Below are 24648 nucleotides of genomic sequence, written 5' to 3'. Positions count from 1 at the left end.
AGGATGTTATCTGTACACAGAGCATCAGTAAGAATGGGCCGCCATTGACAGCAGAGGTGCACACAGGCAGAGATGGCTCGTTTCCCAATTTAAAGAAACAGCGCAGCGTTTGTCTGTCAAGAGTCGCAACAGCCTTAATTATTGGGATTCAACACCATGCAGTGCCAAATAATGAATTATAAGAAAAGTTATATTGTATTTATGTAGTTTATTTATTTATTATTACATATATTTCAAATTAAAATCTGAAATATATGTCCTGTACCACTGAGTAAATACTTATACTGCAGAACCACGTTTTGCTGCAATATTAGCTACAGGCTTTCTTGTGTTTACCATTTGTGTATCTACAGGCTAAACAGGAATATCTATGTTCATTCAAGTTCCTTCTGATCAGATTGAAGAAGTATGTGAATGTAAATTTTAAAGCCTTCAAAAATAATCTTGAATTTACTTCTCAAATATCTGGACTTTGACTAAGCCAATATAACATGAATAGGGCCATTCTAACAAATACTGAATTAAAATATATTGCCATTGCAATATCCCCTTTGTGCTCAATTACAATTGCAAAGTTTCTACTTGGAAGCAATAAGTGATTAGATATTATATTTCAAATGTCATGGGTGAAAATTCTGCTTGCAAGTTGTGTGTTAAGCATGTTGGGTGGACATTTGCAATCTTTTATGTCCATACTGGATGTACTTTTTTTGTTGGATGAAAGGTTGAAGCTGGCAAAGAGTGAAGATATTGTGACATTGTCACAGTTGGTTGAGGTAGCAGAGGCAGAGGAGAGATGAGAAGATATGAAAACAGCTGAGAAGGGGAAAAACTGGTGGGCAGGAAGGTGAAAGATAAATAGAGATGGACACAATCTAAGGCAACTAACTCTAATGCACAAATAACAATAACCCAAGAAGCAAACACAGAAATGAACTAAAGAGAAGAAAACCAATAAAGAGAAGATCAGACAGAAACACAAATGAAACCAAAGTAGAAACACATTTGAATCATAGCAGACTCCAGGACATAGAAAGATAACTTTTTTTAATTGTAATTTATTCATCATCATCGCAATATTCATCAACAGAACTGAAATGAAATGTTATTGGTATCATGTATCATCATGGAGAACATATAGATCTCCATGCAGAAATATTTAGATCAAGAATCAAACCTGGGACCATCTGTCTGTAAGGCAGCAAGGCAAAAGAGGGTTCCACTGTGCAGCTCCATTGTAATGGTGTATTGACTGTAGGATCTAACAAGGCGATGGACAGCATAAGACTCTCGCTGGGTAATAATCTAGAATAAAAGTACTATAGTTTCAAGCTACATACAAAAAAAGAAATCAAAAGTTTATAATATTGAATTGAATTGGTTTTATTCAAAACAGAAAAGAGACGTTTACACCTAATGCTGCAAAAATAACAACATATAACAATAACCTGAAAGTTTTTTCTTTAGTATCTGAATGCATAAAACGCTGAAAAACAGACTGTTTCCCAGTTTTCTATTTCTCACTTTTGTTGTTTTGGGAGTTTTTTACATATTTGTATGTGCTGTGGGACTTTTGCACATTTTGCAGTATTTAGTATGTAGCTTACTTTTATCTGATTGACAGTGTGCAGAAACAGGTTGTCTAGGGGAAAATACAGCTGGAACAAAACACCAGTTACTCCATCACTTTTTCTAACCTTCGTTTAAAAAAAAGATTTTAAACTGTATGACTTGTACAATTTTTAAACTGTAACTTTTAAAAATCTTAATATACTTTGATACTGATAACTGATGTCTAAATGTACCATGCATGCTTTGTGATAAGTTGAGTCACATCTTGCACGAGTGTGAATCGTGCTACGTCGGATCATAAATGCAAAGTTGTAATTATAAGTTGTTTGAAATGAAAAACTGGGTTTCTTGGTAATGAAATTAAAGATAATAGCCAAGAATGTCACAAGCACAGTGGTCCACTTACAGTAACATGTCTCAGAAGCATAAAGAAAACTTTAACTTGAATTACTTTGAAAATAATCTTGACATCCCCATAACGTGAAGTCTGTCAGCATAAATAGTGCATCTTTGGCTTATTCTGTTTTGTGATGTAACGCGTCCAGACTGATTGAGTGATATACTTCATTATAAACGTTCCTCCATTACACCCATCCTTCAAACTGACTTGATGGGTGGAGAGATTTGTGACAACTATTGTTAGATTAGACATGAAAAACAAACCTTTCATTGTGGTTTGCTGGAGCTTCACAATCCTTCACAGAATTGAAATAAAATCTTTAGATGATTGCTTGCATCGTTAAGAAGAAACAACTAGAAAAGTGATGAATGTTGGGATTAGGGCTGTTGTAAACAAATATTTTAGTAATCGAGTAATCTATCAATTATTCTTACGATTAATCGAGTAATCGGATAAAATAAAAAGATAAAATAAAACCTTGGTAAATCTAACGTAACAGCAGAGTTAATATCTGATATCAACATCAATCCAATTTGTTTACATTTGAGCTTCCTTAACAATAACTTTTCTGTAGTTTAGAAAATCAACCTGTAACAATAATAGCTCACTAAGTTAACCTGAAGAAAAGTAATACAAAAATCTGAAATATTATTAAATTCAATAATAAAGAGGCAAGCTCACAAATACGCTTATGAAAAATGTCTATACTCCAGCTTTTGTATTCATCTTCAGTCAGTTTAACAGATGAACTCTCACCTTGCCCAGACATTTATAGCTTTTGTGTTCACGTTAGCGACGGGATTTGACTCCGTTCGTCGCACACAAAAACTCATCTACCAGCTACGTGCCGTCACGATGAGCTCCGCCACCCATTTGTTGCGGCTGGGATGATATGAAATTAAATTTCCGGTTTGTCCGTAAAGCTACACTTGCGTTAATCATCTAATGCACAGCCGCCCGCAGTGTTAATATCCGCTCACCTGTATAAATACACTTTCAGCGCTCATCCTCGCCATCCGCTCTGAACCGGCCACCAGGCAGCAGCTCCGGGAGGAGAAAAGCTCCAGGCATGGCGCCAGTCATTTTAAGGATGCTTATTGGTTCCTCGAAATACGACAAAAACCCAGAATCAATAAAATCCTCCCAGGCCGAACTTGAAAACTGGACGTTATGCTGCTAACTCTTAGCTTTCATCAACAACTGTGAGGGCTCCGCTCAACGCAAGTAATAACCCGGCAGAAACACGGTGCATTAAATAATAAAATATAACTTAACGAAGCTTCGAGGCAGATACATTTTCCTCAAGGAATTTTAATAATCGAGGTACTCGAATCACTCGAGGAATCGTTTCAGCCCTAATTGGTATCCTCTCGTTTTAATATGATCTGATATTATAAATCTGTTCAAACTGTTATGTTATCCAGCCTAAATATTGTTTACTCACTGTCCAGCCTATCATGTTTGTAGGCTATGCTGTTACAATAAAACTACATTGCTGCACACTACTGATAAATTTAAAGCGTCTTATGAGGATTGGAGTATCATTATTATGCTAAAAAATAGAAGAAACAAGTTGATTTGTAGCTGCCAATACAATCCTCTTATTTATTGATGGCCATTGTTACAATTACAGAATTTATAACAAGTATACTTAGTAAAAAAAGACAATGAACAGCACAAATACTTGAGCTAAATTGTAATGAACGGTAAAAAAATAATCTTTTAGCAATATTATACCATGACTTACAGCTCCTTAGATTATATTGTTCCTTAGATTTACTTCACTGAGCACACATGCAATGGCAATTTTTAAAGCATTTACATTTTGCTTTAATGGCTTCACCATTAAGCCTCTTAAGCTACTTGAGATTAATACAGTTTTTACACCTTAAAGATGATGAAGTGTAGTGAGGCCACATTTCGTCCTTCAGTGTAGAACATCTAAGAGTGGATGTCTTTTCTTAGTGTATGAATGCATTAAATCTTTGGTTTGTTTTGCTAATTCTCTTTAATCTAGTCAGTGTACACAACAATGAACAAACTGCAGTGGTTTTCCAAAATGCAGTGGGAACATTGTCATTCCCAGTTCTGACTTCTGAGGAAAGTGTGTAATGACGTTTGGCAAGCAACATATTTGTGCATTAGTAGACCTCTCTACCAAATGGCATCATATCAGTGTTACTATTTTTCCATAAAATAAGATTGTTTTGGATGTTTGCATGCTAGATTATTTAAGAAAAAATTGGATTTCACAACAAATCTTTAAGGAGTCACATTTATGATTTGGTGAATTTCAGGTGAATTTTGACCACAGGTTCCTGAACGTTTTTCCTCTTGTACTTAAGTTTCATGAACTTTTAATATACAGTATCTAGACTGTTTTTTGTGCGTGTTTCTGTTGTGATGTCTGGAATTTGGGCCAATTATGTTGTCCATGCCTCCTGATACTGAGTAAGTCCTCCTCCTGCTGGAGTCCACACATGTCTGGGGATACTGGTCTCTGTTTACAGCTGAGTCCACAATTTGATTAAAACTATGTAAACAAGACAAGAACAGCATTAATCTCACATTGTTTGAAAGTAGTTAAGGGTTAAAATTCATAGACTGCCACTCCAAACTGTGTGGAAATGTGTAGACAGGGTTGCTTTTGAGTGAATTGCACTGAATCTAATTTTCAGAAAGAAAAGAAAAAAACAGAGTTTCTATCGGGATTATAATTGACTTTCTTCAGGCATCTGACAATTTCATAGTGGTTAAGCTCTGGAACAAAATTAAAATAATTTCTACCCAGAAGAAGTGTATAGCAATTCACATATCTCACACACAGAAAACGCAGTGTTAAAACTGCTTGGTGAAATTGCGATTGCTTTAAACATAAATACTGTAAACAATTTTTACTTGTTAAAATTCAGCCATCCATCTTCTAGCACCCTTGTCCCTAGTGGGGTCTGGAGGGTTGCTGGTGCCTATCTCCAGCTAACATCCCGGGCGAGAGGCAGGGTTCACCCTGGACAGGTCGCCAGTCTGTCGCAGGGCAGCACAGAGACAGACAGGACAAACAACCATGCACAAACACACACTTACACCTAGGGAGAACTTAGAGAGACCAATTAACCTGACAGTCATGTTTTTGGACTGTGGGAGGAAGCCGGAGAGAACCCACACATAAGAACATGCAAACTTCGTGCAGAAAGACCCCAGGCCGGGAATCAAACCCAGGACCTTCTTGCTGCAAGGCAACAGTGCTACCAACTGCGTCACTGTGCAGCCCTACTTGTTAGTTTGTTAAAATGTCAAAAAAAAAATCTACATCTAAAAGAAGACTGTAATGAAAATGTTTTGTCTCTTTCTTTATCTCCAGAAAGCCTCTGAAAGCAAAAGTTCCTGCTTCCTTTATACAAACTCCTCTAACGGTAGATATTATCAATGTAATCCAATGTAAACTTTGTGAAACACTGTAATATTTAGCACTAGTTTCTGGGTTGAAATGCTCTGCTTGTAAATATAAATACAGAACTCCTGTTGACATGCAAAGGAGCATGAACCAGGATATAAAATGCTGAGGATATTAATTCGGTGAGAAATGTTTAGGATCTATCCACCACAAACACCACAGTGATAATTCAGAGTGCATACAAAACGTCATCCCGCCTCAGCAGGGCCATTTGCAGGGCCTGATTTTGCCCTAGTTCCTACAGTACAAATCAAGAGAGAAAGGAGAGAAAATCGAAATTGCACTAACGTGGTTCCTGAAAAGGTTCCTGCAAGGAGAAACACGCTTCTAGTGGCAGAATTGCAAACTGCAAGGAGTCGAAAACATTTCATTTTAAAATGTCCACATCTTCCTTATAGCTATTGTTTTTTTTTTTTAATGTGTCTGGGCTACTGTGGAAATAAAAGCGAATCAAACAAGATTTAGAGTACAGCTGTGTAAATGTTAAATATTTTTGAAGCATTGTTCCGTATTATTATTTTGCTACTTCCAAATATATGAAAACATTTTGTTTCTTTCTACCTGTTTGAAGGAGGTTATTGTAAATGTCTTGCACCATCATCATCATCATCATCATCGGTGGGGGATCCCTATTTGGCAACGTCATTTCCTCGACTGAGTGCTTCCAGCCTCCTTTACTTCCCCACGGCTCGGTTTGTGTGCAGCCTCCAGAAGCGTCGGGCCCAATGCACACAGAAACCGTAGAATGCGTGCTGAAAACGAAACGAGACTTTAAAAGCTAGCACATTCCCATTCTCGTTGTGAGCAGTAACTCGTCCGCAGCGGGAAGAGGAGCAGTTTTGTCGATACTCAGCGTTTCCGTCCTTTTTTGTTTTTGTTCCAGATTTATCCAGAACCGAAGAACGACGGCGAGTGTCTGAGCAACATAAAGGAGTTTCTCAAGGGCTGCACATCGTTCCGCGTCGAGGTGAGTACACTTTTTGAAAAACATGCTGGGTTACATTTCGCTCCTCTGGACAACATATCCAGAAAAGAGGCGCTTTCTGAGTCGTTGAGTTTGCATGTTTGGGAGGATATGATGGATATAAGTGTCGTGTTGTGGAGCGGACTCTCGGAGCTCCTGACAGAAAAGGGGGAGGAGGAGTGAATTTGCTACCGAGAACAATCACCTAAAGCCCGACTGAGATAGCTTTTGCCTTCCCGTACCAGTGGCGGTTCTACTGCATTTTAGTTGAATACAGGATTTAAACGAGGTCTGTTTACTTTTCTCGGCTTATATCTGGAAGCGTCTGGGTAATGTTGACGCCTTTTGAATTAATGCAATGCTTGGCTTTATTGTCACCAGCAGTTCACTCTGGCCATTGTAGATCATCTTCCGTCCTACAGCTGTGAACAAAGACTTTTATATTTATATATGTAACTGGCCTTTTTCTAACTTAGTTATGCTCCCTATATTATTTCAAAATAGAAATGTGTTGGGTTTCTGTATAGAAATACAATGGGAATGCTTACCACAGCCTAAAGCAAATTAAGGACAGAGTGTTGTTTATCTCTGTGTATTGGCCAGTGCATAGATGGGTCATTGAACCAGTCTGACAATGCAGCTCAGTGTTCCTCAGCGTTGCCTCTCCCTGCAGAGCCTCTGGCCACTGAGCCAGAAGAGCAGCACAGAGCCCTGTCACACTGAGTTTGTGAAACATGCAAATTAAAAGTTGGACAACACAGAATGCAAGAGAGGCAAAGGCAGTGCGTGATTATTTTATTGGTAAAGGTCTGCGTTTGTTCTGGCGTGCTGCAGAGCCAGGTCTTGACAAGCACTGTTGAGAAATAATCTGCAGATTTTTGCCAATGTGATTCCATATCTAATCTCCTCCATCATAAGCATAAAAACTAACTGGCTTATCTTATACCAACGGTATCGTAGTACAGTTTCAGACCCACTTCTGTGGCTTAAAGTCTGTTGGTAGAGATGGTAGGAAAACCACAGGGTTCCCTCAGGTTGAATGCAGCGTAGAGAAATGGAGTGCATCCTTTCAAAGTTTGCCTAAATGTGTGCCCTTTGTGCTAGCATAGTCTTTTTAGTGCTGGATTCACAATTTTCTGTTAAAACAGGAGTCATGTCTTAGTCTTTTACACTTAATGGGTTCTTGCATGCAAGATTTTGATCAGATATGTGTGACCTTTTTTTAGTGAGGTCGGTAAAGCAGGATTACAGTAATTTGTGTTTTGGCATTCAGCCTCTCACCGTCTGTAGAGCCAAAATGAGCAGTCAGAGCTCTGCTGGCTCCGACCTCTGTTAGCTTTGGTGGCAGATAAGAGGAATTGCTTATAATATGTGAAAAACAAATAGAATGATGCTTCACTTTTACAGCTCTGTCAGCTTCCTGTTAGTGGAGTTAATTTACCTGTTTGTATATGTTGCTTATGAAAATGAATGATTTGTTTTACATCTAATTTGGATATTTGGTTCAGTCTTTTGACTGACACTTGTGCAGCTGCTCATGCTGACCTATTAACCTCTTGTAGTTTTGACCATAAGAAGTTCTCTTTATTGTTCCCATGACCTCTCCTATGCCTGTGGGTAGTTACCTTCACCCAAGCGTCTACCTGTTGATTAATTACAAACCGATCTTTCATCACCTGTGGGAAAACACCCAGTTGTGTATCCCATTTTAACACGTGTCAAATTATTTTGAGAAAAGCATATCTGTTGATATCTTTGTCTCCCAAAGTTAAATTCTCAGAATGTCATCAAGAAACTTAAACAAGATAAGCCAATTTATCTGTGTTTCAAAAGTCCTTTCAAAATCACAATCAAAACGACCTAAAGTCAAAGAAAATCTGTCAGTTGCATCGTTGGCTTTGGTGAATTTGTCAGCTTAATTTTAAATGATAAAAACCAAGCGTTCATATTAAAATTTTAGCTGATTGCATGTAAGCTGGAACCATTTTGTCATAGAACTGATTAAACAAGAGAAGTTATGATCCCTTTGGTAATTTTTAGCTTGTCTTCCTTGGAAATTGAAAATCTTGTGACATCAGTGGTGACAAAGTTATTTTTAAAAAAGTGGGATTTTTCTTACCTTAGTCAAAGTTGTATAATTTCTTGTATTTTTGTATTTTCTTTTTTAGAAAATCAGATTTTAATATGTCCAATTTTCAGATCTTACGAATGACTGGGATTTCAGTCGTTACAAATGTTCTTTGTAACTGAATTTATTAAAACTACTATTTCCTAATGTATGGTCTGTATATGCATCAACAAACAGGCAGAGAGAGAGAGAGAGAAAATACAGGTTATAGACATATGAAATTAGTGTATGTTTGTGCAGTTTCAGTCTTGGCTCCTGACAGTTGCTAAAAAATATAATCAACACTAAAATTATTTTTATTGCAATAATTTGGCCACAATCAAATTTGTGTGTTCCCAGTTTGCTGTTTAATCTCAAATGAACATAATTTTAAATATTCCTGGGTCCTGCTTTGTTGCATGAATGGGAATAATCATACACTGCAATGGTATCCAAATTTTGTCAGCCACATTTATTTCTAAATCTTCTGGCATGATGAAAAAGCTTAGATGATATTTAGCAGATTTTATTTCCCTGAAACAAAAATAAGCATATTTTCACCACCTCTGGTATTCATATATGGTCAAATGGTCATCGAGGATTCTTCTGTTTTTAGAAGAAAAAAACAGAAACTATTTCACTAATTTGGCTTCATCTTTTAAGACCCTGACTTAAAATTGGGTGAAAATGGCTTCTGTGTATAAATAAATGTGAACTTGGAACAGAAATGTATATTTTCTGTCCCTTATCTTTAAAACCACATGGTGTTAAGCACACATTTCTCTAATTATTAGCATGATGAGTCAGAGTTGGGTGTTCCTCCGTTGTCTGAACCTGCTCTGAAGGAGCCGCTCTTCACCTTGATGCTGGAGAACAAGAGACAAGTCTAAGCTTGTAATCTTAGTTATTCTTATTACCTCACTAATCTTTAATACTAATCATTTGTTGTGTATTAAGAAGGAACTGCTGTTACTTTGTAAATCAGACAAAAGAAAGGGGTCAAAAATGTCTCACTGTGGGGACTGTTATCAGTGTAAACATGGAAATATCAGAGTCTGTGTTGCTCCTAGACATTTTAAAGTATCGTCATACAACAGTTCAACCAAGCTGAACATGTTTTTACTTTTAGGCAGCATACCCAGAGATTGCATGCAATCCTACTTTGAATTTAGGATTCTGCATATCTGCATAGCACTTGCAGAAGAATGGGTTTGGCAGTCATGGACACCATCCACAGTATTCAAAGCTGTTGAGTATTTACATTTACTGGAAGCTAATAGCGAATCTATATGGAGTTCCTAAAATAGACAGAAGTGTCATTCCCAGCCCTTTTGCTGCATGTCCTCTTCTTCTTTTCTCTCTGCCCTTTTTCATGTCCAGCTATTGTTGAGTCGATGTGACTTGTACCACAAAACCTAAAACAAAATACTTAACAGCTTACCTGCAATTTTGCTCTTTGTAAAATAACATCAGATTATTTTACAAATGGAGACTAGCTTGTTGTTTAATCGTGTTATCTGTATTGATTACATGTCTACAGAGTGCTGTTTATTTTACCAACAGACCTGCTAATTTCAGCTTGTTTCTAATTGAAACCGCTGTTGCCTCAAAAAGTGATGGTTCTCTTTTGGTTGCTAATCCATTGTTTGCGCTTTTCAGTTCTGGGGAAAATCCATAATCAAATTTGTAACAGCTGGCTCGGTCATACAGAAGGGGAAAGTTGAGGGTGTTTCCACTGAAACAAATTTAACTCACTGCTTGTTGCTTAAATTTTGTAATGATCCAACTTGAACTCAAGTTTTTCTTTGAGAAATATAAATATGTTTTTCCCCTCGTGCTTCTTTCCTGGATAACTTGGAAGCCCCTCAGGCGTTTTTGTACTTTTAAAAAATTTTGATATGTGGAACAGCCCAGCAGGCCTCTTTGTTTTAGCAAAATGTTTGAAAGTCTTTGAAAACATGAAAACACTAGAAACCTCTCTTAAAATCAGAAATTAGTTTCCTTGTTCTTTTCATGAATGTCTAAAACACCTTTAGACCTGGTGACTTAGATTAAAACCACTTTTTTTAAAAAAAAAAAATTCCTGCTACTACAGTATAAGTTTTTATGAAATTTCTGAATAAAAGCCCTGAAATAAATTGATATATTTTACATGTTGCATTCTCTAAACTGACCAAAAAAACAAAACAAATAAATGTATTTTTCTAAATTTCTTACTAACAGATCACTAATCAGGGCTTTTCAGGGGGAAAATCTAGTGATTGTTGTCACCATCCTATTTCTAGATGCATCTCTAAAAAAAGAGTTTGAACTGTTGCTCCATCTTATTTGTGTTAAAAGAGCCTCCTTTTTGAAAACATCTTGATAATGGGAACCTCACTATCCCTAGGTTTGGCTTCACTTACTCAGATAAAGGCTAAAAGTCATTCAGCTCTTGAACAAACATATATATACAACACTTACGTATGCTCGACACACTCCCACTAAAACACAGTCACTGATGCATTCCCCTGAGGATATCTGAGTGTAAGATGAATGAGACTCATAACTTTGTTTTGGTCAGTGAAGTGAGAGCAACTCATCACATGACGTTGTTACAGAGGAAGAGAGAAGAGAGTTACGCCCAACCAATCGCCTCCATTCATCCTTACTGGGAGGAAAGAAGGAAATTGTGATGAATATCATGTAGATATATATTTCTACATTCAGTACTACTATCTTTTTCTTTCTTTTTGCTACACTTTTCATGTTTTAATCTAGATAAATCATACCTAAACGTGAGTTTCAGTTCTTGTCTTAGTAATATTTTTTTCTCTGTCTGAGGAGCAAGATTCTCCTTATAATTGTCTTTTTTGTTGTTTGTGCTATTTACTGTATATGAGTGCATCAAGCGTGTTGTTCCTAGGCAGTTTCTGGTTTTTTTTGAGGTATGGCCTGGTGGTTTTAATTTTAACTAATTTTATTTTTCATTAAAAAATAGCATAGACAAGGGTTGGGCAACCCCAGTCCTCAAGGGCTGGTGTCCTGCAATTCTTAGATGTAAAGCTCCAATTTGAGCCCATTTTATTTTCTCTTTAAGAAATATAAATAACGACCACACCCTTTGATCGAATGGCTGAATCACCTCCTCAGCGCAGTCAAGTTCTCCAGAGCTAGAAATGATGTGAAGAAAAATGATGATGATGATAATTTATTTCAGACAGACATGTCACCAACAAAACATAATAATAAGAAAGACTTTCATGTTTCTAAGTGTAAATACAATACCTTACTATCATCTCAAGCAAAAAAAAAAAAAAATAGAAAAAAGAAAAGAGAAACATCTGTTGTGAACCTTTTGTGTGTTCAGCAAATGTGGTGGGAAGGTAATGTTTGCAGTGGAAACCCTTTCATGTTATTCACCTTTCAGCAGACTATTTAGTTGGTACGCTGGGTTGGTTTAAGGCTTAGATCCTTGTCGCTGTAAATCTGACTTCTGCAGTGTTTCTTGCTGGGTTTCATTTTCACCAGGTTCTCATATCAAGTCTTTTTTAACACTGTACATTAGACTGAAAACAACAATCCCTATGGGGCACATTTTTCTGGCAACATCAGGATGTGGGCATGTTTTCTTCAGTGGAGACATGAAAGCTAGTCAGAGTTGATAGGATTGGATGAAGCTAAAAATAAGACAATTCAGGATGAAAACCTGCTAGAGGCAGCCAAAGACTTCGTCATCTTCCAGCAGGATTTTTTTTTCTTTCGAAAAGTATTTATTGTTACTGTAAACATTTTAAAATTTACATTTTTTCAATTATGCAGAAATTTTTAAAAACTTACAATTTCATCAGTTTAGACTAAAAGAAGCTAAGAACAAGAATATAAAATACAAAATCTCTCTGTGTTAAAAGTTGAGCAGGACCGGGGTGACTCCTTCCCAAGTCCGGAGCCGTCCCGACCTTCCAAACAGCGCTGGTGCTCAGAGGGGAAACCTGCCCTGAAACTCCTTCCCTCCTGCCTCACCCGGAGAGCCAGGCCGCCGCTGCTTGGACCTCTTTTCGTGGAGCGCCGGCTCCTTCGTCCACGGAGGCGCAGGCGATTCTTCTTGGTGGCTGTGTCCTTGGCGCGCCACCTGCAGCCCTTGGTGTTCCTCTTTTTGCTGCTGCCATCCGGATCACAGCCACGGGGGGGCATCTGCCTGCGCCTGCTCACCAGCAAGTTTCTGGAGGTCCAAATGGCGTCTTTGTTGGTGGCTGGGGTGAGCCACCTCTCAGCGGAGTCCTTTTTAATCATTTTCTGCTGGCTCACCCCATACAGCACTAGCTGTCCATGGAGGACCTCCCTTGCTGGCAAGTGTGGGAATTGCAAGGAGCCGGCTTTCGCCCACAGGTCCACAGCAGCGCTGCACTCCCACAGCAGGTGCCTCACCGACTCCGGCGCGCCACAACCGGGTCGGGGGCAGATGGACGTTGCAGACATGCCGCGGGAGTGGATAACGGCTCTGACTGGCAGGATCCCATGGACCACCATCCATGACAGGTCCTGGAGTCTGTTTGGAAGGACGGGACGGCTCACGTTGCGCCAAACGGTGGATGCGTCTCCATACAGGAGGCCGCGCACTGGAGTCACTGTTTCCCGGTCCTGCACAACAGAAATAATAAAAGGATGATTAGTTAAGATCTTGTTCTCCTCTCCTTCCAGTCTAAAATGTTCTAAAAATTTCCGTATAAAAGCAAGAGGGAGGTTAAAAGCTACTGGGGTTCTAAAATCTCTTTTTATCATTTTTAATTTTCTGTTTCTTTTTCTGTCTAAAAAGTCATACCTATCGTGTTTGTCATTAAAGCCATAAATATTTAAGAGGTTAAAATCCTGTCCGTTAAAAGTCAGATTTGCTAAAAGTGCTCGTCCCTCTCTCACCACGGTGCTCCCCTTCACCAAGATGTGCGGGTTGTTTATTAAAATGGCCACGCCGTCATTTTTATTTTCATTGGAGCCGCTCCAAATAGACGGCCGTGGCCACAAGTCCTGCCACCGGGTGTAAGTCTTTAAAAACGGGAGTGAACATTCTTGTAATAAAAACACATCTGACTGTACAGAACTTAAAAAGGATAAAACACTCTGGGCTCTAACTCGCGACTTCACACTTCTAACATTGATGGTTGAGAAGGTGAGAGTCATGAGTATGATGGCTAAAATCAAGTACGACATTTTAAAGAACTAAAAACAAGAAAATACAAAGTTAAACCCATGCTAAAAAACGGGCGGTCATTTAAAACAAGGCGTTCAGAGACTGTCCTGTGAATAGAGCTCTTCCTTCCCACATGGTGGTGCAGGTCGGGTTGGAGCTCCATTCCCCCTTCGGGGATCCTTCCAGCAGGATGATGTGAAAAACGATTTCAATGTGTTAGAAAGATTGACTTGAAGTCCAGACCTAAATCCAATTTAGTAGCTGTATCAAGACTCTTCACCAGTGGTCTCCATCCATTCAGATTGATCTTGAGCTGTTTTGTAAAGTAGAGAGTCGTATTTGCAAGGCTGGTAAAGATGTACCCTATAAGAGTTATAGCTCAGGGAGGCAGAGTAGAAATGAACGCCATATGGGAATATGAAAACTTTGTATAATTTTTCTTCCACTTCATAGTTATGCGCTATTTTTTGTTGAAGTGTCACATAAAAACATTATGAAATATATTGCTGTTTGAGTTTGTAACGTGACAAAATATGAGAAAAAATGGGATGAAAACTTTTGCTTTATTCCCATAAACAAGTTATGAAAACAATTGTTTCTTTCATTTGTATATTTTTTGCTAAAATACATACTAAAGATTAAGGTAGACTTTAAGCTCACTTTAAGTTTGGAACCAATTACCTGACTTGCTCTTTCAGTTTCTATTTAAAAAATGTGTCATTACTGTGTTGCGATATCTGACATATTAAGCCTCAGTGAATTTGAATACAGCCATGATTATTGACATGAGCCTTTTGTGCATACAGGGAATGCTTTTCATTTGGGTTAAAAGATGACGCTGCTAAATGTGTCTCTTTATAGCTGATGTAGATTAATTCATGGGTTTGCTGAGCATGCATGTTTCCTATTCTGTTTCTGTGAAAGGTGTTGAATAAACTCCAGCTGCCTTTGTAAAATAAGGCATCTTATTTTACAAAGGTAAATTAAATTTGCTCATGTTGTGTCCTCTTATCGTCCACAGCCGTTTGAGGCCAGTGACCTTCTGCTGGGCCTGAACTTCTCCAAGGTGCTGAGCAGCCTGGTGGCCCTGAATAAAGTCACTGCAGGTTGGTTGAAATATGTGCACCGTGTGTGTGCGAGTCACATGAGGAGAGAGCAGCCAGTTTTTATGAAAGAACTGCAAAGCAGTGTGTGGGGGCTGACTGCAGATACCAGCTCTGTTTTATTTATGCTCTGCCGTATTTGTCTAGATATCGGCGTGGGGAGTGACTCAGTGTGCGCCCGACACTCTTCTGCCCACCGCATCAAGTCGTTCGAGTCGCTGTCCTCTCAGGCGTCGCTGGGTCGATCCTCCAAGCTGCTGCAGAACCAGTTTCGAAGTCTGGTAAGGTTTGCACACAACGAAGCAAGTGTTTTTAAAAATTAAAATTCATAACTTGGTGTTTAATATTCAGCTTAATACAAATATTAAATAGTTTGTCAAAACAGCTGTTTGTAACAAGTAAAATAATAAAAAAATATTTTTTGATTTAAATACACATGAGCTCTGTGTTTATTTTTTATTTTGGCACTTCTTCAGGACATGTCAGAAAACAGCGGACAGCAGCTGCTGGTGAAGGCTCGCTTCAACTTCCAGCAGACCAACGAGGATGAGCTCACCTTTACCAAGGGTGACATCATCAGCGTGACCCGTCAGGAGGAGGGCGGCTGGTGGGAGGGGATACTCAACGGCAAGACTGGGTGGTTTCCTAGCAACTATGTGCGTGAAATCAAAGGCTCTGGTAGGTACCACAAGATCAGACATAAAGATATGGGTAATGATTATGTCCTGATTGGAAATTATGGGGAAGATGCAGATCCAGCTGCTTAATAGAATTAGGATGTCCTGTTATGATGATAATTTAATTATATTCTGAGAGAACGCTCATATTTTGCCATGCAATGTTCAAATGCAAATGGGGTTTAGCAGTCAGGGATCTGTAGTTGAAGGTTTCTTCTAATTTGGAGTGAAACAAAATTCACATTATACCAGGAGGAGTCGAATGCAAAGCTGAAACATTGTACTGATCTACGGTAGAACAAAGTCCAGCAGAACTAGTTCATCATTTAGTTCAAACAAATCATAGTTCACTTGCTAAAAATTTAGAAATTCACATTCTCAACATCGTACTGTAGCTTCTTCATGTTTTTTGAATAAAGTCGTAAAAATACTCTGATAATGATGTCATGCACAAATTAACATATGTAATTTGCAAATTGTAATTTGTTTACATGTGTCAGGAGGAGGGCACATGTAAAAACTACATTTTAATTTGGATTAGTTCCTAATAATGCTTTCTTCTTTAGATTTTGAATATTTTTACTATTTTGCATTATTGCTTTCCAGAGAGACCTGTTCTAACATTATATAAAATCATTAAAGTTACATACAAAACAACAATACAAGTGCATAATAATGTGTAAGATAAATGATTACAAAGTTATGGTTAAGGTTAAATTACACTGACAGCAGTGGTGTTCCTCTTTCATACAATCCCAATGTGACAGCTGCTCATAATCTGTGCTGTTATTCATGTTATACTTACCTTAATGATGATCATACATAGGCCTGTCACGATAGCAAATTTTGCTGAGCGATTAATTGTCTCAAAAAATTATTGCGATAAACGATAATATTGTCTGAAGACCTTTTTACACTGATTTAATGGAAATGACGTAATAATGCATGTGATTTCCTGCCAAAGATAGATACACTTTATTTTCAAAAGAATATTTAACACTGGAGCTGATAAACAAAATAAACAAAACAACCAAAAACAAAATGGATTCTCAGTCTCCATTAACAAAAAATGTACTTGATAAAAACTAAACAACATAAAGACAAAGTGGAAATAAATACTGCATTCAACCAAAAGAGTGCAGATTATGAAGTCTGTATATTATGTTGCCCTTCAGTAATAATTAGATTTAAATAGAGAAGATGGGCACATCGACTACCTGATGCAATAATTCACACTACATGATTTTTTGCTGCTATTTTTCCCCTTAAGACAATCTTAAAACGTTGGTCTTTCTAAGATTGTGTGGTGTGTTACGGTAGATCGTCGTTGCCGCTCCGATCCAAATCAGGGATTTTCCCCGACTGGGATCTTAACGCAGCCTGTTGAATGTAACAGGTAGCCAATCAGAAAGCGCGGATTCTCCTCTGTGTTTTCTGAGGGGAAATTACATCTGGGAATCCCAAACAGCTGAAACGGCGCAACCCGAAGTCCAGCGGACATTGGAGATGATATGTGGAAACAACATTAATGTTTATTCAACATGCAAAGAATATAGAAATGACAAGAGGAGGAGTTGGAGCGAAATTGCTACCGCAGTTGATAAACCCGGTAACTTTTCAGCTGTTCTTCGTTAACGTGACGTAAATAGGTTATAATGATTTTCATTCAGTCAGGACTTTACGCTGACACTAGCCACATGCATTGCAGGTAGATTGTAGTAAAGCATTGATTAATGCCTGGTTTTAAAATTAGTTAACTGAACTTGTAGCCATTATTTTGTGCCCGTTGTTGGACACCACATGGCAGGATCGAACCCGATCGAACCGTTATACCTAGGATTTCTGTCGGCTAATGTGTGGTCTGTCAGGTTTTAAAAATGGGCCGACAATCGGCCGACAGCTCTAAGATCGTGTCGTGTGCGCTGGGCTTTACACTAAGGAAATGAGAAAGGAGGGTCAGTGGAGAGCACCGGAGTTGAGCCTTTTTTCATTCGGTGTCATCAACAGAAAGAGAAAAAGGCCGGAAGAGACGATAATGCCGATAATTAAAATGACGTCGATAGTTTTAATTTATCGTACGATTAATCGATTTATCGTTTATCGCGACAGGCCTAATCATACAGCAACGTTTAAAGTGACAAGATTAAGTTAAAGCATAAATCCTGTGCTTGTTTTTGTTTTTTTTTCTTCAAAACTTGGTCTTTTTTATCCACTACCTTCAGCAGGCTCACAGACAACAGCATGTTTTAGTGAGCGGAGAGGCATGTGTATTAGCAATAGAAGTTGCCCATAGATTTTGTATGTGCAAATGAGTCTCAATCGCACAACAGTCACCAATCTCTCGCCTTCAAGAGAAAACGATGTGATGATTTTCTGCATATGGAAGCTGAAGCTTGTGATGAGTTAATTTCTCAATAGGGCAGACAATGAAAGTGCTGCTTTTGAATGTGTTCATGCACAACACCAACAACAAATGAATCTATTGCCCCTGGCTCCATCGTCTCCTGTGCGCTGTATGATTGCACCGAAACAGAGATGAGGAGGGTTTTCATTTAGGCCTTCTTCAAAAGTGGTCTGAGATATGCTTATCTGCATTTGTTAGTATTCCAAACACAATCCACACAGGGCGGATTAGATTTAATTTCCTTTTTTGATGTTCCACTCATGCAGCAGAGCAGCAATTGACTGTGTTGTAGCTCCATGTTTGTTTGGTAAACAGAGATTAGTTCATTTATGATGGACTTTATTGTTGGGTGTGAACACTCGTGGTTAAAGCTGTCCTCTTGTAACTGAAGATGCCAGGAAGCATGCATATGTGGACTAGAACAAGACGTATAATTCAACCCTCACAAGGGACCATGAGGTTAGTGAGTGAAAAAAAAAAAACAATTCATGGGCAAATGGATAGAATAAACTTTGCCCAGGCGCCTGTTGAGGAAGTTTCAAAGAAGTCGCTGCAATCTGGAACCAACCTGGTCCCAGATAAGCACTCCAACAACGATGGGTGAATAGATTGACTTCAGTTTTGTCAGTCTCTTTATGATGTAAATCAGTTTCCTGTCTGTGCACGCCTTTGTGAATAATGTTGTTCTGAATAAGCCGCGTCACATCCCTATCAGAGTTACAAACATCACAACAGCCTTTGTTGTTGTTGTTATCCAATCTGATAGTAATGCAGCGACACAGCAATTACTCATAAGCTGCTGTGGTGTGAAGCCATGTGTTGCCACTATCAGCAGATGCAGAGTAAAATGAGATGAAGACAAAAGGATTCATTGTTGATTCTCAAATCATGACATGTTTTTATTTCACTTAATTCCCGAAAAGGGACCTTTTATGAATTCCTGTCTTGTGATGCAGAGTGTGTTGATTATTGTCCTGCGTCTTTTAATTGGCTATAGGAAGTGTGTCATATTCCAGATGAATAAGTGCGGATTGCTTATTACAAGTGTACAGAAACTTTATATGCATGGACTACAACAGCTAAACCTTTTGTAAGGTGACAAAACTGGGAACTTAAAAATACTGCTAAATTTTTTTTTACAAAAGCAATAATTGTGGGATTTTTAATGTCTGTAGTTCAATGATAAACTAGGCATGTTTTTGTAGTAAAATGAAAAGCATTGTTGATCCTAAACACAGGAGGGTCTCCCACAACTGTCTTTTTAAAAAGATGACTTCAAATTCTGTATTTTCTTGGTTTATAAAAAAAACATGTTTGTTTTAAACAGCAAGAACAGGATATGGATCACTCTGTTTTGAAATGCTTCCTGTATTTTAATCGATCATCTCTGGTTCAAAAATAAATAGCATCTTTGCTCTGTTTGATTTTAAACTCGAGGTGCTGAAAAAATTGAATTTAGAAAATAAGAAATTAACAAAGAGAATCTGGAAAATGAGGGTGGATTGTAATTAATTAAAATTTCCAAATTTAAAACAGCATCACAGTCAAATATTTTTGTGGTATTGTGCATCCTTCATATAGCACACAATGGGAAAATTAACAGTGAGTTTTTATTTTATTTTATGTATTTTTTACACTAAGACCTCTTTTGAATTAGACAAACCACATTATATAAGCTTGTGAAATCTGGTCTAAAATATTCTTCACTTATTACAGATTTTTCAAAACAGTTTGTGATTAATGAAGCCTTTACTCTATTTGTGAGAACAAGGGAACATAATTTGTGTTTCCCTTCAGATTTTTTAAAGTACCGCCTTGTCTGCATCGTTGGATCCATAACCGTTCACAGAATGATTGTTGATGGCTGCTTGAAGATGTGAAAATATTGCAGTGAATATAATGTTCAGTTTCATGCAATACCGCCATCTTCAGGTTATATAATGAATTGCTTTTACTTTCTGGCAACAGATAAACAAGTGTCCCCAAAGTCTGTCACCCTGAAGAGCCCACCGAAAGGCTTCGACACTTCTGTTATTAGCAAGACGTACTATAACCTGGTAAGGATACCATTTTTACTCTTACTTAGAAATATTTACTGAATCCATGATGTTGAGCTTGAAGGACACTGTGGCTGTCTTGCTTTTCACTGATGTCTAATATAATAATCCTCTACTTTAAGAGAATATGTCTTGGATGTCAAAAACTGAATTAAAGTTGCATTATTTGTTGGATATGTAAGAAGGAATGATGGTCAGTTTGATTCAGAGAGAAATTTTCTGTATTTATTTTATTTATGCAAAAACAACCTTTAAAATGAATATTTCTTTTTATTTGATTAGAGTACTTTTTTATTTTAATCTTTGTTTTAAGCTAGTAATCAGTTAATAAATAAATGTAACTTACCTTCTGAATCCTTTAACACGTAGTGAATTTCGTTGTCCTTGTGATAATGACAATAAAGATTTATCTTATCTTATCTTAGCTAGTCTTTATGGTAATCGTCTAAACTGCTTGCTGATCACCTATAAACACAGAATATCCTCTATTTGCTCATTTCTATTTATTTATTTTTTGCTTTTTTGTAGGTGTTGCAGAACATCTTGGAGACGGAGACGGAGTATTCTAAGGACCTTCAAAGCCTCCTTACAAACTACCTGCGACCTCTTCAAAACATTGACAAGTACGACTTGATTAATTTCGGTGAATCTGTGCAATGCCATCTCGATGTTCTTTGACGTGGGTTGCGTGATGTCCTCCTCTCAGGCTGAGCAGCGCCGACGTAGCTCTGATTCTGGGGAACCTGGAGGAGATTAGCACCTTCCAGCAGATGCTGGTCCAGTCACTGGAGGAGTCTACAAAGTCAGTCTCTCCCCCTTACAGCACTGAACACTCCAAGTTGTGTTGAGATAAACAGAGTGACAGACATCTTGTAATTCATGTGCTGCATGAACACTAGATTAAACTATAGACTATAGAAGATCCTACTGTATACATTTTTGATTGTAGAATAATTTTAAAGCATTTTTTGCTAACAACTTTTCTGTATTTCTACATTTTTCTATTTAGTCCTAAGTGTATTTTGCCTGCTAATATTTGGTCTGCATGTGATCTGCTTTTGGTGAGGCTTCCAGAGAGCCAGCAAAGGGTGGGCAGCTTTTTCCTGAACCTCATGCCTCAGATGAAAGCGCTCTATGTCGGTTACTGTTCCAACCATCCCTCTGCTGTCAATGTGCTTACTCAACATGGGTAGGTTCTCACCAATGCTGTTTTACCTGGAGATTTGTTACAAAGTTGTGTTACATGCTTTCTGTGTTACATGCCATCTGAAAAGACTATTTGGCTGCTTGCTGTATTTAGTTTAACTAAAACTAAATAGAATGAGAAATTGTTTTGTTTCTAATTGGATGAATCAGAACAATTGTTTCTACTAACTGACTATAAATCAGCTCTGAGTGAATATTAGTTGTGTACTGACTTGTGTCAGAAGTGATCTTGGTTAGAGAAGAAGCTTTTAGCTTTATTTTGATCATGGTAGCTTTTTGAATAATTGATTCTTGTTCTTTGCGTAATCTCTTTTCTAGCTTATTAGACACATAAAAGATTAATCAACGGCATAAATGTCAGGAGAGTTAGGTTATTGCTTCAAGGGAACAGTGCTACCGACTTCTATCCTGATTTAGCAAATCCGGTTTGTTTTCCTGTTCGTTATCCAGCAAGAGGGCGCTTACATACCTCAGTCGTGGTTCTGATTCTGACTACCAAGTCACAACCAGATCCGTAAACTGACATTTAATAATCAAAACATTCCACGCTGCAGGTTTACCACTTTTCAGTGGATAAGAATGGTCAGGAAGAGTTAATATTTAAAAGCACCAAACATAGCTTAAACTACGGAGCAGATTAATCAAAGGGATTGTGATTAATCAATTATGAAAATAATTGTCAACTAAATTAGTAATTGATTAATTGTTAACTGGAGCATACACTCGAAAAAAGCCATTTTCTAATAAAACAATATATTCAAAGCAGTAATTAAGTCAAAATTGTACAAAAAATATATGCATTTTCCATTTAAGATAAAGACATCTTTGTCTGTAAATAGTTTTTAGCCAAAATTCCTCAGTTGCCATAGATGTAGTTTCACCCGGTTCAGATTTACTAAAGGAATGCTGTTATTGCGTTTTAGGCAATGAAATATTTTTATTATTTAAAAAATGAATTGAATTATTTGCTTATTTGTATTTTTTATGTGTTTCTTATATTGTATAAAAAGACTTAAGCAGTTACATGAAAAATTTGTAGAATGTTCCATTTTTAAAATCCAATTAATCAATTAAGTGTCACAATAATCAATAGAAAAATAGCATAGTTTGAAACATTTTAATGCCATCATATTATAGCATTTTGTGGAGTTATTTTAGCTGTTTTCATATTCCCCCTCCACTTCTTCATAAGCTGTTTTACGCAATCAACAAAACGGATATCAGCGTCGACTCTGCCTCCAGTTGATCATTGTTGGCAAAATACTCTGACTCACTATAGACTGACATGTTGACTCAAACGTCTGGCAGCATTTTGGCTCAGTCTTGAAAAATATTAACAATATCAGCAGCTCTTTGACATTGAATTGGGAGTTTACAGTAAATCCCTTCTGTTTTTCCTCCAACTTAAGTGAAACTCTTCGGGACTTTATGGAGGGCCATGGTGCAGTGGCTCCTGGGATCCTCACGCTGACCACTGGCCTCAGTAAACCATTCATGAGGCTCGACAAATACCCCACCTTACTCAAAGAGCTGGAGAGGCACATGGAGGTGTGTATTATGACCTGAAATGTTGTAATATGACCTGAAATGTTTAATAACTACACATTTTCTCTGGTGTTTTAGGAGAATCATGCAGACCGACCAGATATTCTGAAGTGCATGGGGTCTTTCAGGAACCTTTCAGTAAGCTCAGTGTACTTCTCATCCTCTCTAATGTCGCATCTAACTGCAGAATGAGCTGAAGGCAGATGCTAAAGCAGTTTTCTGTTCCCATCCTGCTAGGCTCACTGCCAGGAGGTGCGAAAACGAAAGGAGCTGGAGCTGCAGATTCTCACAGAGACCATCCGGCTGTGGGAGGGAGACAACATCAAGACCTTGGGCTCGGTGATATACATGAGTCAGGTGTTGGTCCAGAGTCCTATGTCTGAGGTATGTACATCATCTCTCCACACCGACAAGAGTCACGTGACGTCCACGATTTATTCTGTGATGCAGAAGACATTAGAAAATAGAGATGCAAAATCAAATAAATGTCATTATGAAAGTATTAGCTTATATAAATTCTTGATGTGAATTTTAAAGTGAACCATTATTTGTCTTGTATGGATGGTATACAAGACAAATTTATGCAGCGTTACTGATGTTTTTTTCTTCGAGAAATTAAGCTGAAAAATAGATTCTTTCCACAGAGTGTTGCTGTTTATTGCTGTTAACTTTTATAACCATGGAAAACAGCTAGAGAAAACCCCAAACTCATTTTTTCTGAAAATCACATTACACTTGACAAAATAAAAAAAATAAAAAAAGGAACTTTTATTAACATAAAATGTCAGCCTACTTATAAGCATCTCCATGAAGTGGACGTCATATGGACTGAATACTTGGACTGGGCTCCTTTTGCCTGAATTACTGCATCAATGCAGCGTGGCATGGAGGCAATTAACTTGTGCTCCCCATCTTCAACACTTCTATTCAAGATTGCATTAATCTTGAGTAGCTATATGTTTGCATATAGGAGTCTGTGTGAACAAATGGCTAATTTGGCAATGACATTTGACATTTGTGGAGGGCTTCAGCAAACCGTTTCCATGATAGTGTGGGCCATTACACCAAATTTCTGTGTTGAAATCTTTGGTGATCTTATAATATTTAACTTTTCAGAGAAACAGTATAAAAAGAGCAACAAAAAAAAAATTGCGATAAGAATAGAATTTTTCACTAAACCTAATTTTTAGGTACTGAAGTTATTTTTTTAATAATATTCAAATTTATTGGGTTATACTTTAAATCTGCTAGCGAGAACAAGTATTTTAAAATTGACAATTGCATATTTAGCCATGCTAGCATAATTATATAACTTAGTTACATAAGTTATATAATTGACTGATGTATTTTTTGCCTCCTACAAAAGTAAAATATTGTCCCGTTAGTTTTTCAGTTCTGCATTTTTGTCCCAGTTACTGAAATGGTTTTTATGACACATATTTAATTAAATGCAACATTTCTATGTGCAAATGGTTATTTATGAAAATTGGTATTTTACATGGGAGTGGAAATGAGTCTCATTTGTGGTTTTATGCATAACTGCAGTTTAAGTGATGAATATGTGGTGTGGAGGCAGCCTAGTTTTGCGGATGACAGTTGATTAATGGCTGCAATAGAAATATGTGGGTCAGTTGAGGCATCTAAAAAATATGATTGTTGTGGCCAACAAGATGCTTTGGTCTGAAATTAGGATTGTCACCATATCTCCCATTAAACTGCAGCTCCAGCAGCTGCCTCAGAGCTGAAGCACTTCAACTTGAAGAGACAAAGGAGACTTTCTGATCAACACTCAGCCGTTTATTAGGCAAACCTGAAACCGACTATTCAGTGCCACAGAGGTCAGCATTAAGGCTAGTAATTAGAAACAACCTGAAACAGTTGTTGCCTGATAGAATCAACTCACCCCTAACTTTTTAAAAACAAGATTTAGTCTCTCACTGAATAGTGGATTCAAGGTTTTTATTTCAAGCAGGTTCCCCCAACTATTTTAGA

At 37.7% G+C, this 24648-nt stretch overlaps 1 protein-coding gene across 2 annotated transcripts in view; it reads left to right on the top strand.

The window, feature by feature from the left end:
• The window catches only part of arhgef7a (Rho guanine nucleotide exchange factor (GEF) 7a), a 36107-nt gene that overhangs the window by 1135 nt on the left and 10324 nt on the right, over positions 1 to 24648 (top strand). For both annotated transcript variants that reach the window (XM_032567708.1, XM_032567707.1), the window contains 11 exons: positions 6310 to 6393; positions 14686 to 14770; positions 14915 to 15048; positions 15244 to 15445; positions 19817 to 19905; positions 20434 to 20528; positions 20612 to 20707; positions 20972 to 21094; positions 22521 to 22659; positions 22735 to 22794; positions 22894 to 23040. In XM_032567708.1, the coding sequence (XP_032423599.1) occupies positions 6310 to 6393; positions 14686 to 14770; positions 14915 to 15048; positions 15244 to 15445; positions 19817 to 19905; positions 20434 to 20528; positions 20612 to 20707; positions 20972 to 21094; positions 22521 to 22659; positions 22735 to 22794; positions 22894 to 23040 (1254 nt within the window). The remainder of the gene's footprint in view (positions 1 to 6309; positions 6394 to 14685; positions 14771 to 14914; positions 15049 to 15243; positions 15446 to 19816; positions 19906 to 20433; positions 20529 to 20611; positions 20708 to 20971; positions 21095 to 22520; positions 22660 to 22734; positions 22795 to 22893; positions 23041 to 24648) is intronic.

This window comes from Xiphophorus hellerii, chromosome 7 (assembly GCF_003331165.1).
Source record: "Xiphophorus hellerii strain 12219 chromosome 7, Xiphophorus_hellerii-4.1, whole genome shotgun sequence".
In the NCBI taxonomy this organism is placed as follows: Eukaryota; Metazoa; Chordata; class Actinopteri; order Cyprinodontiformes; family Poeciliidae; genus Xiphophorus; species Xiphophorus hellerii.
The sequence above is the reverse complement of the archived record's forward strand: the minus strand, read 5'-3'. Positions and strand labels throughout refer to the sequence as shown.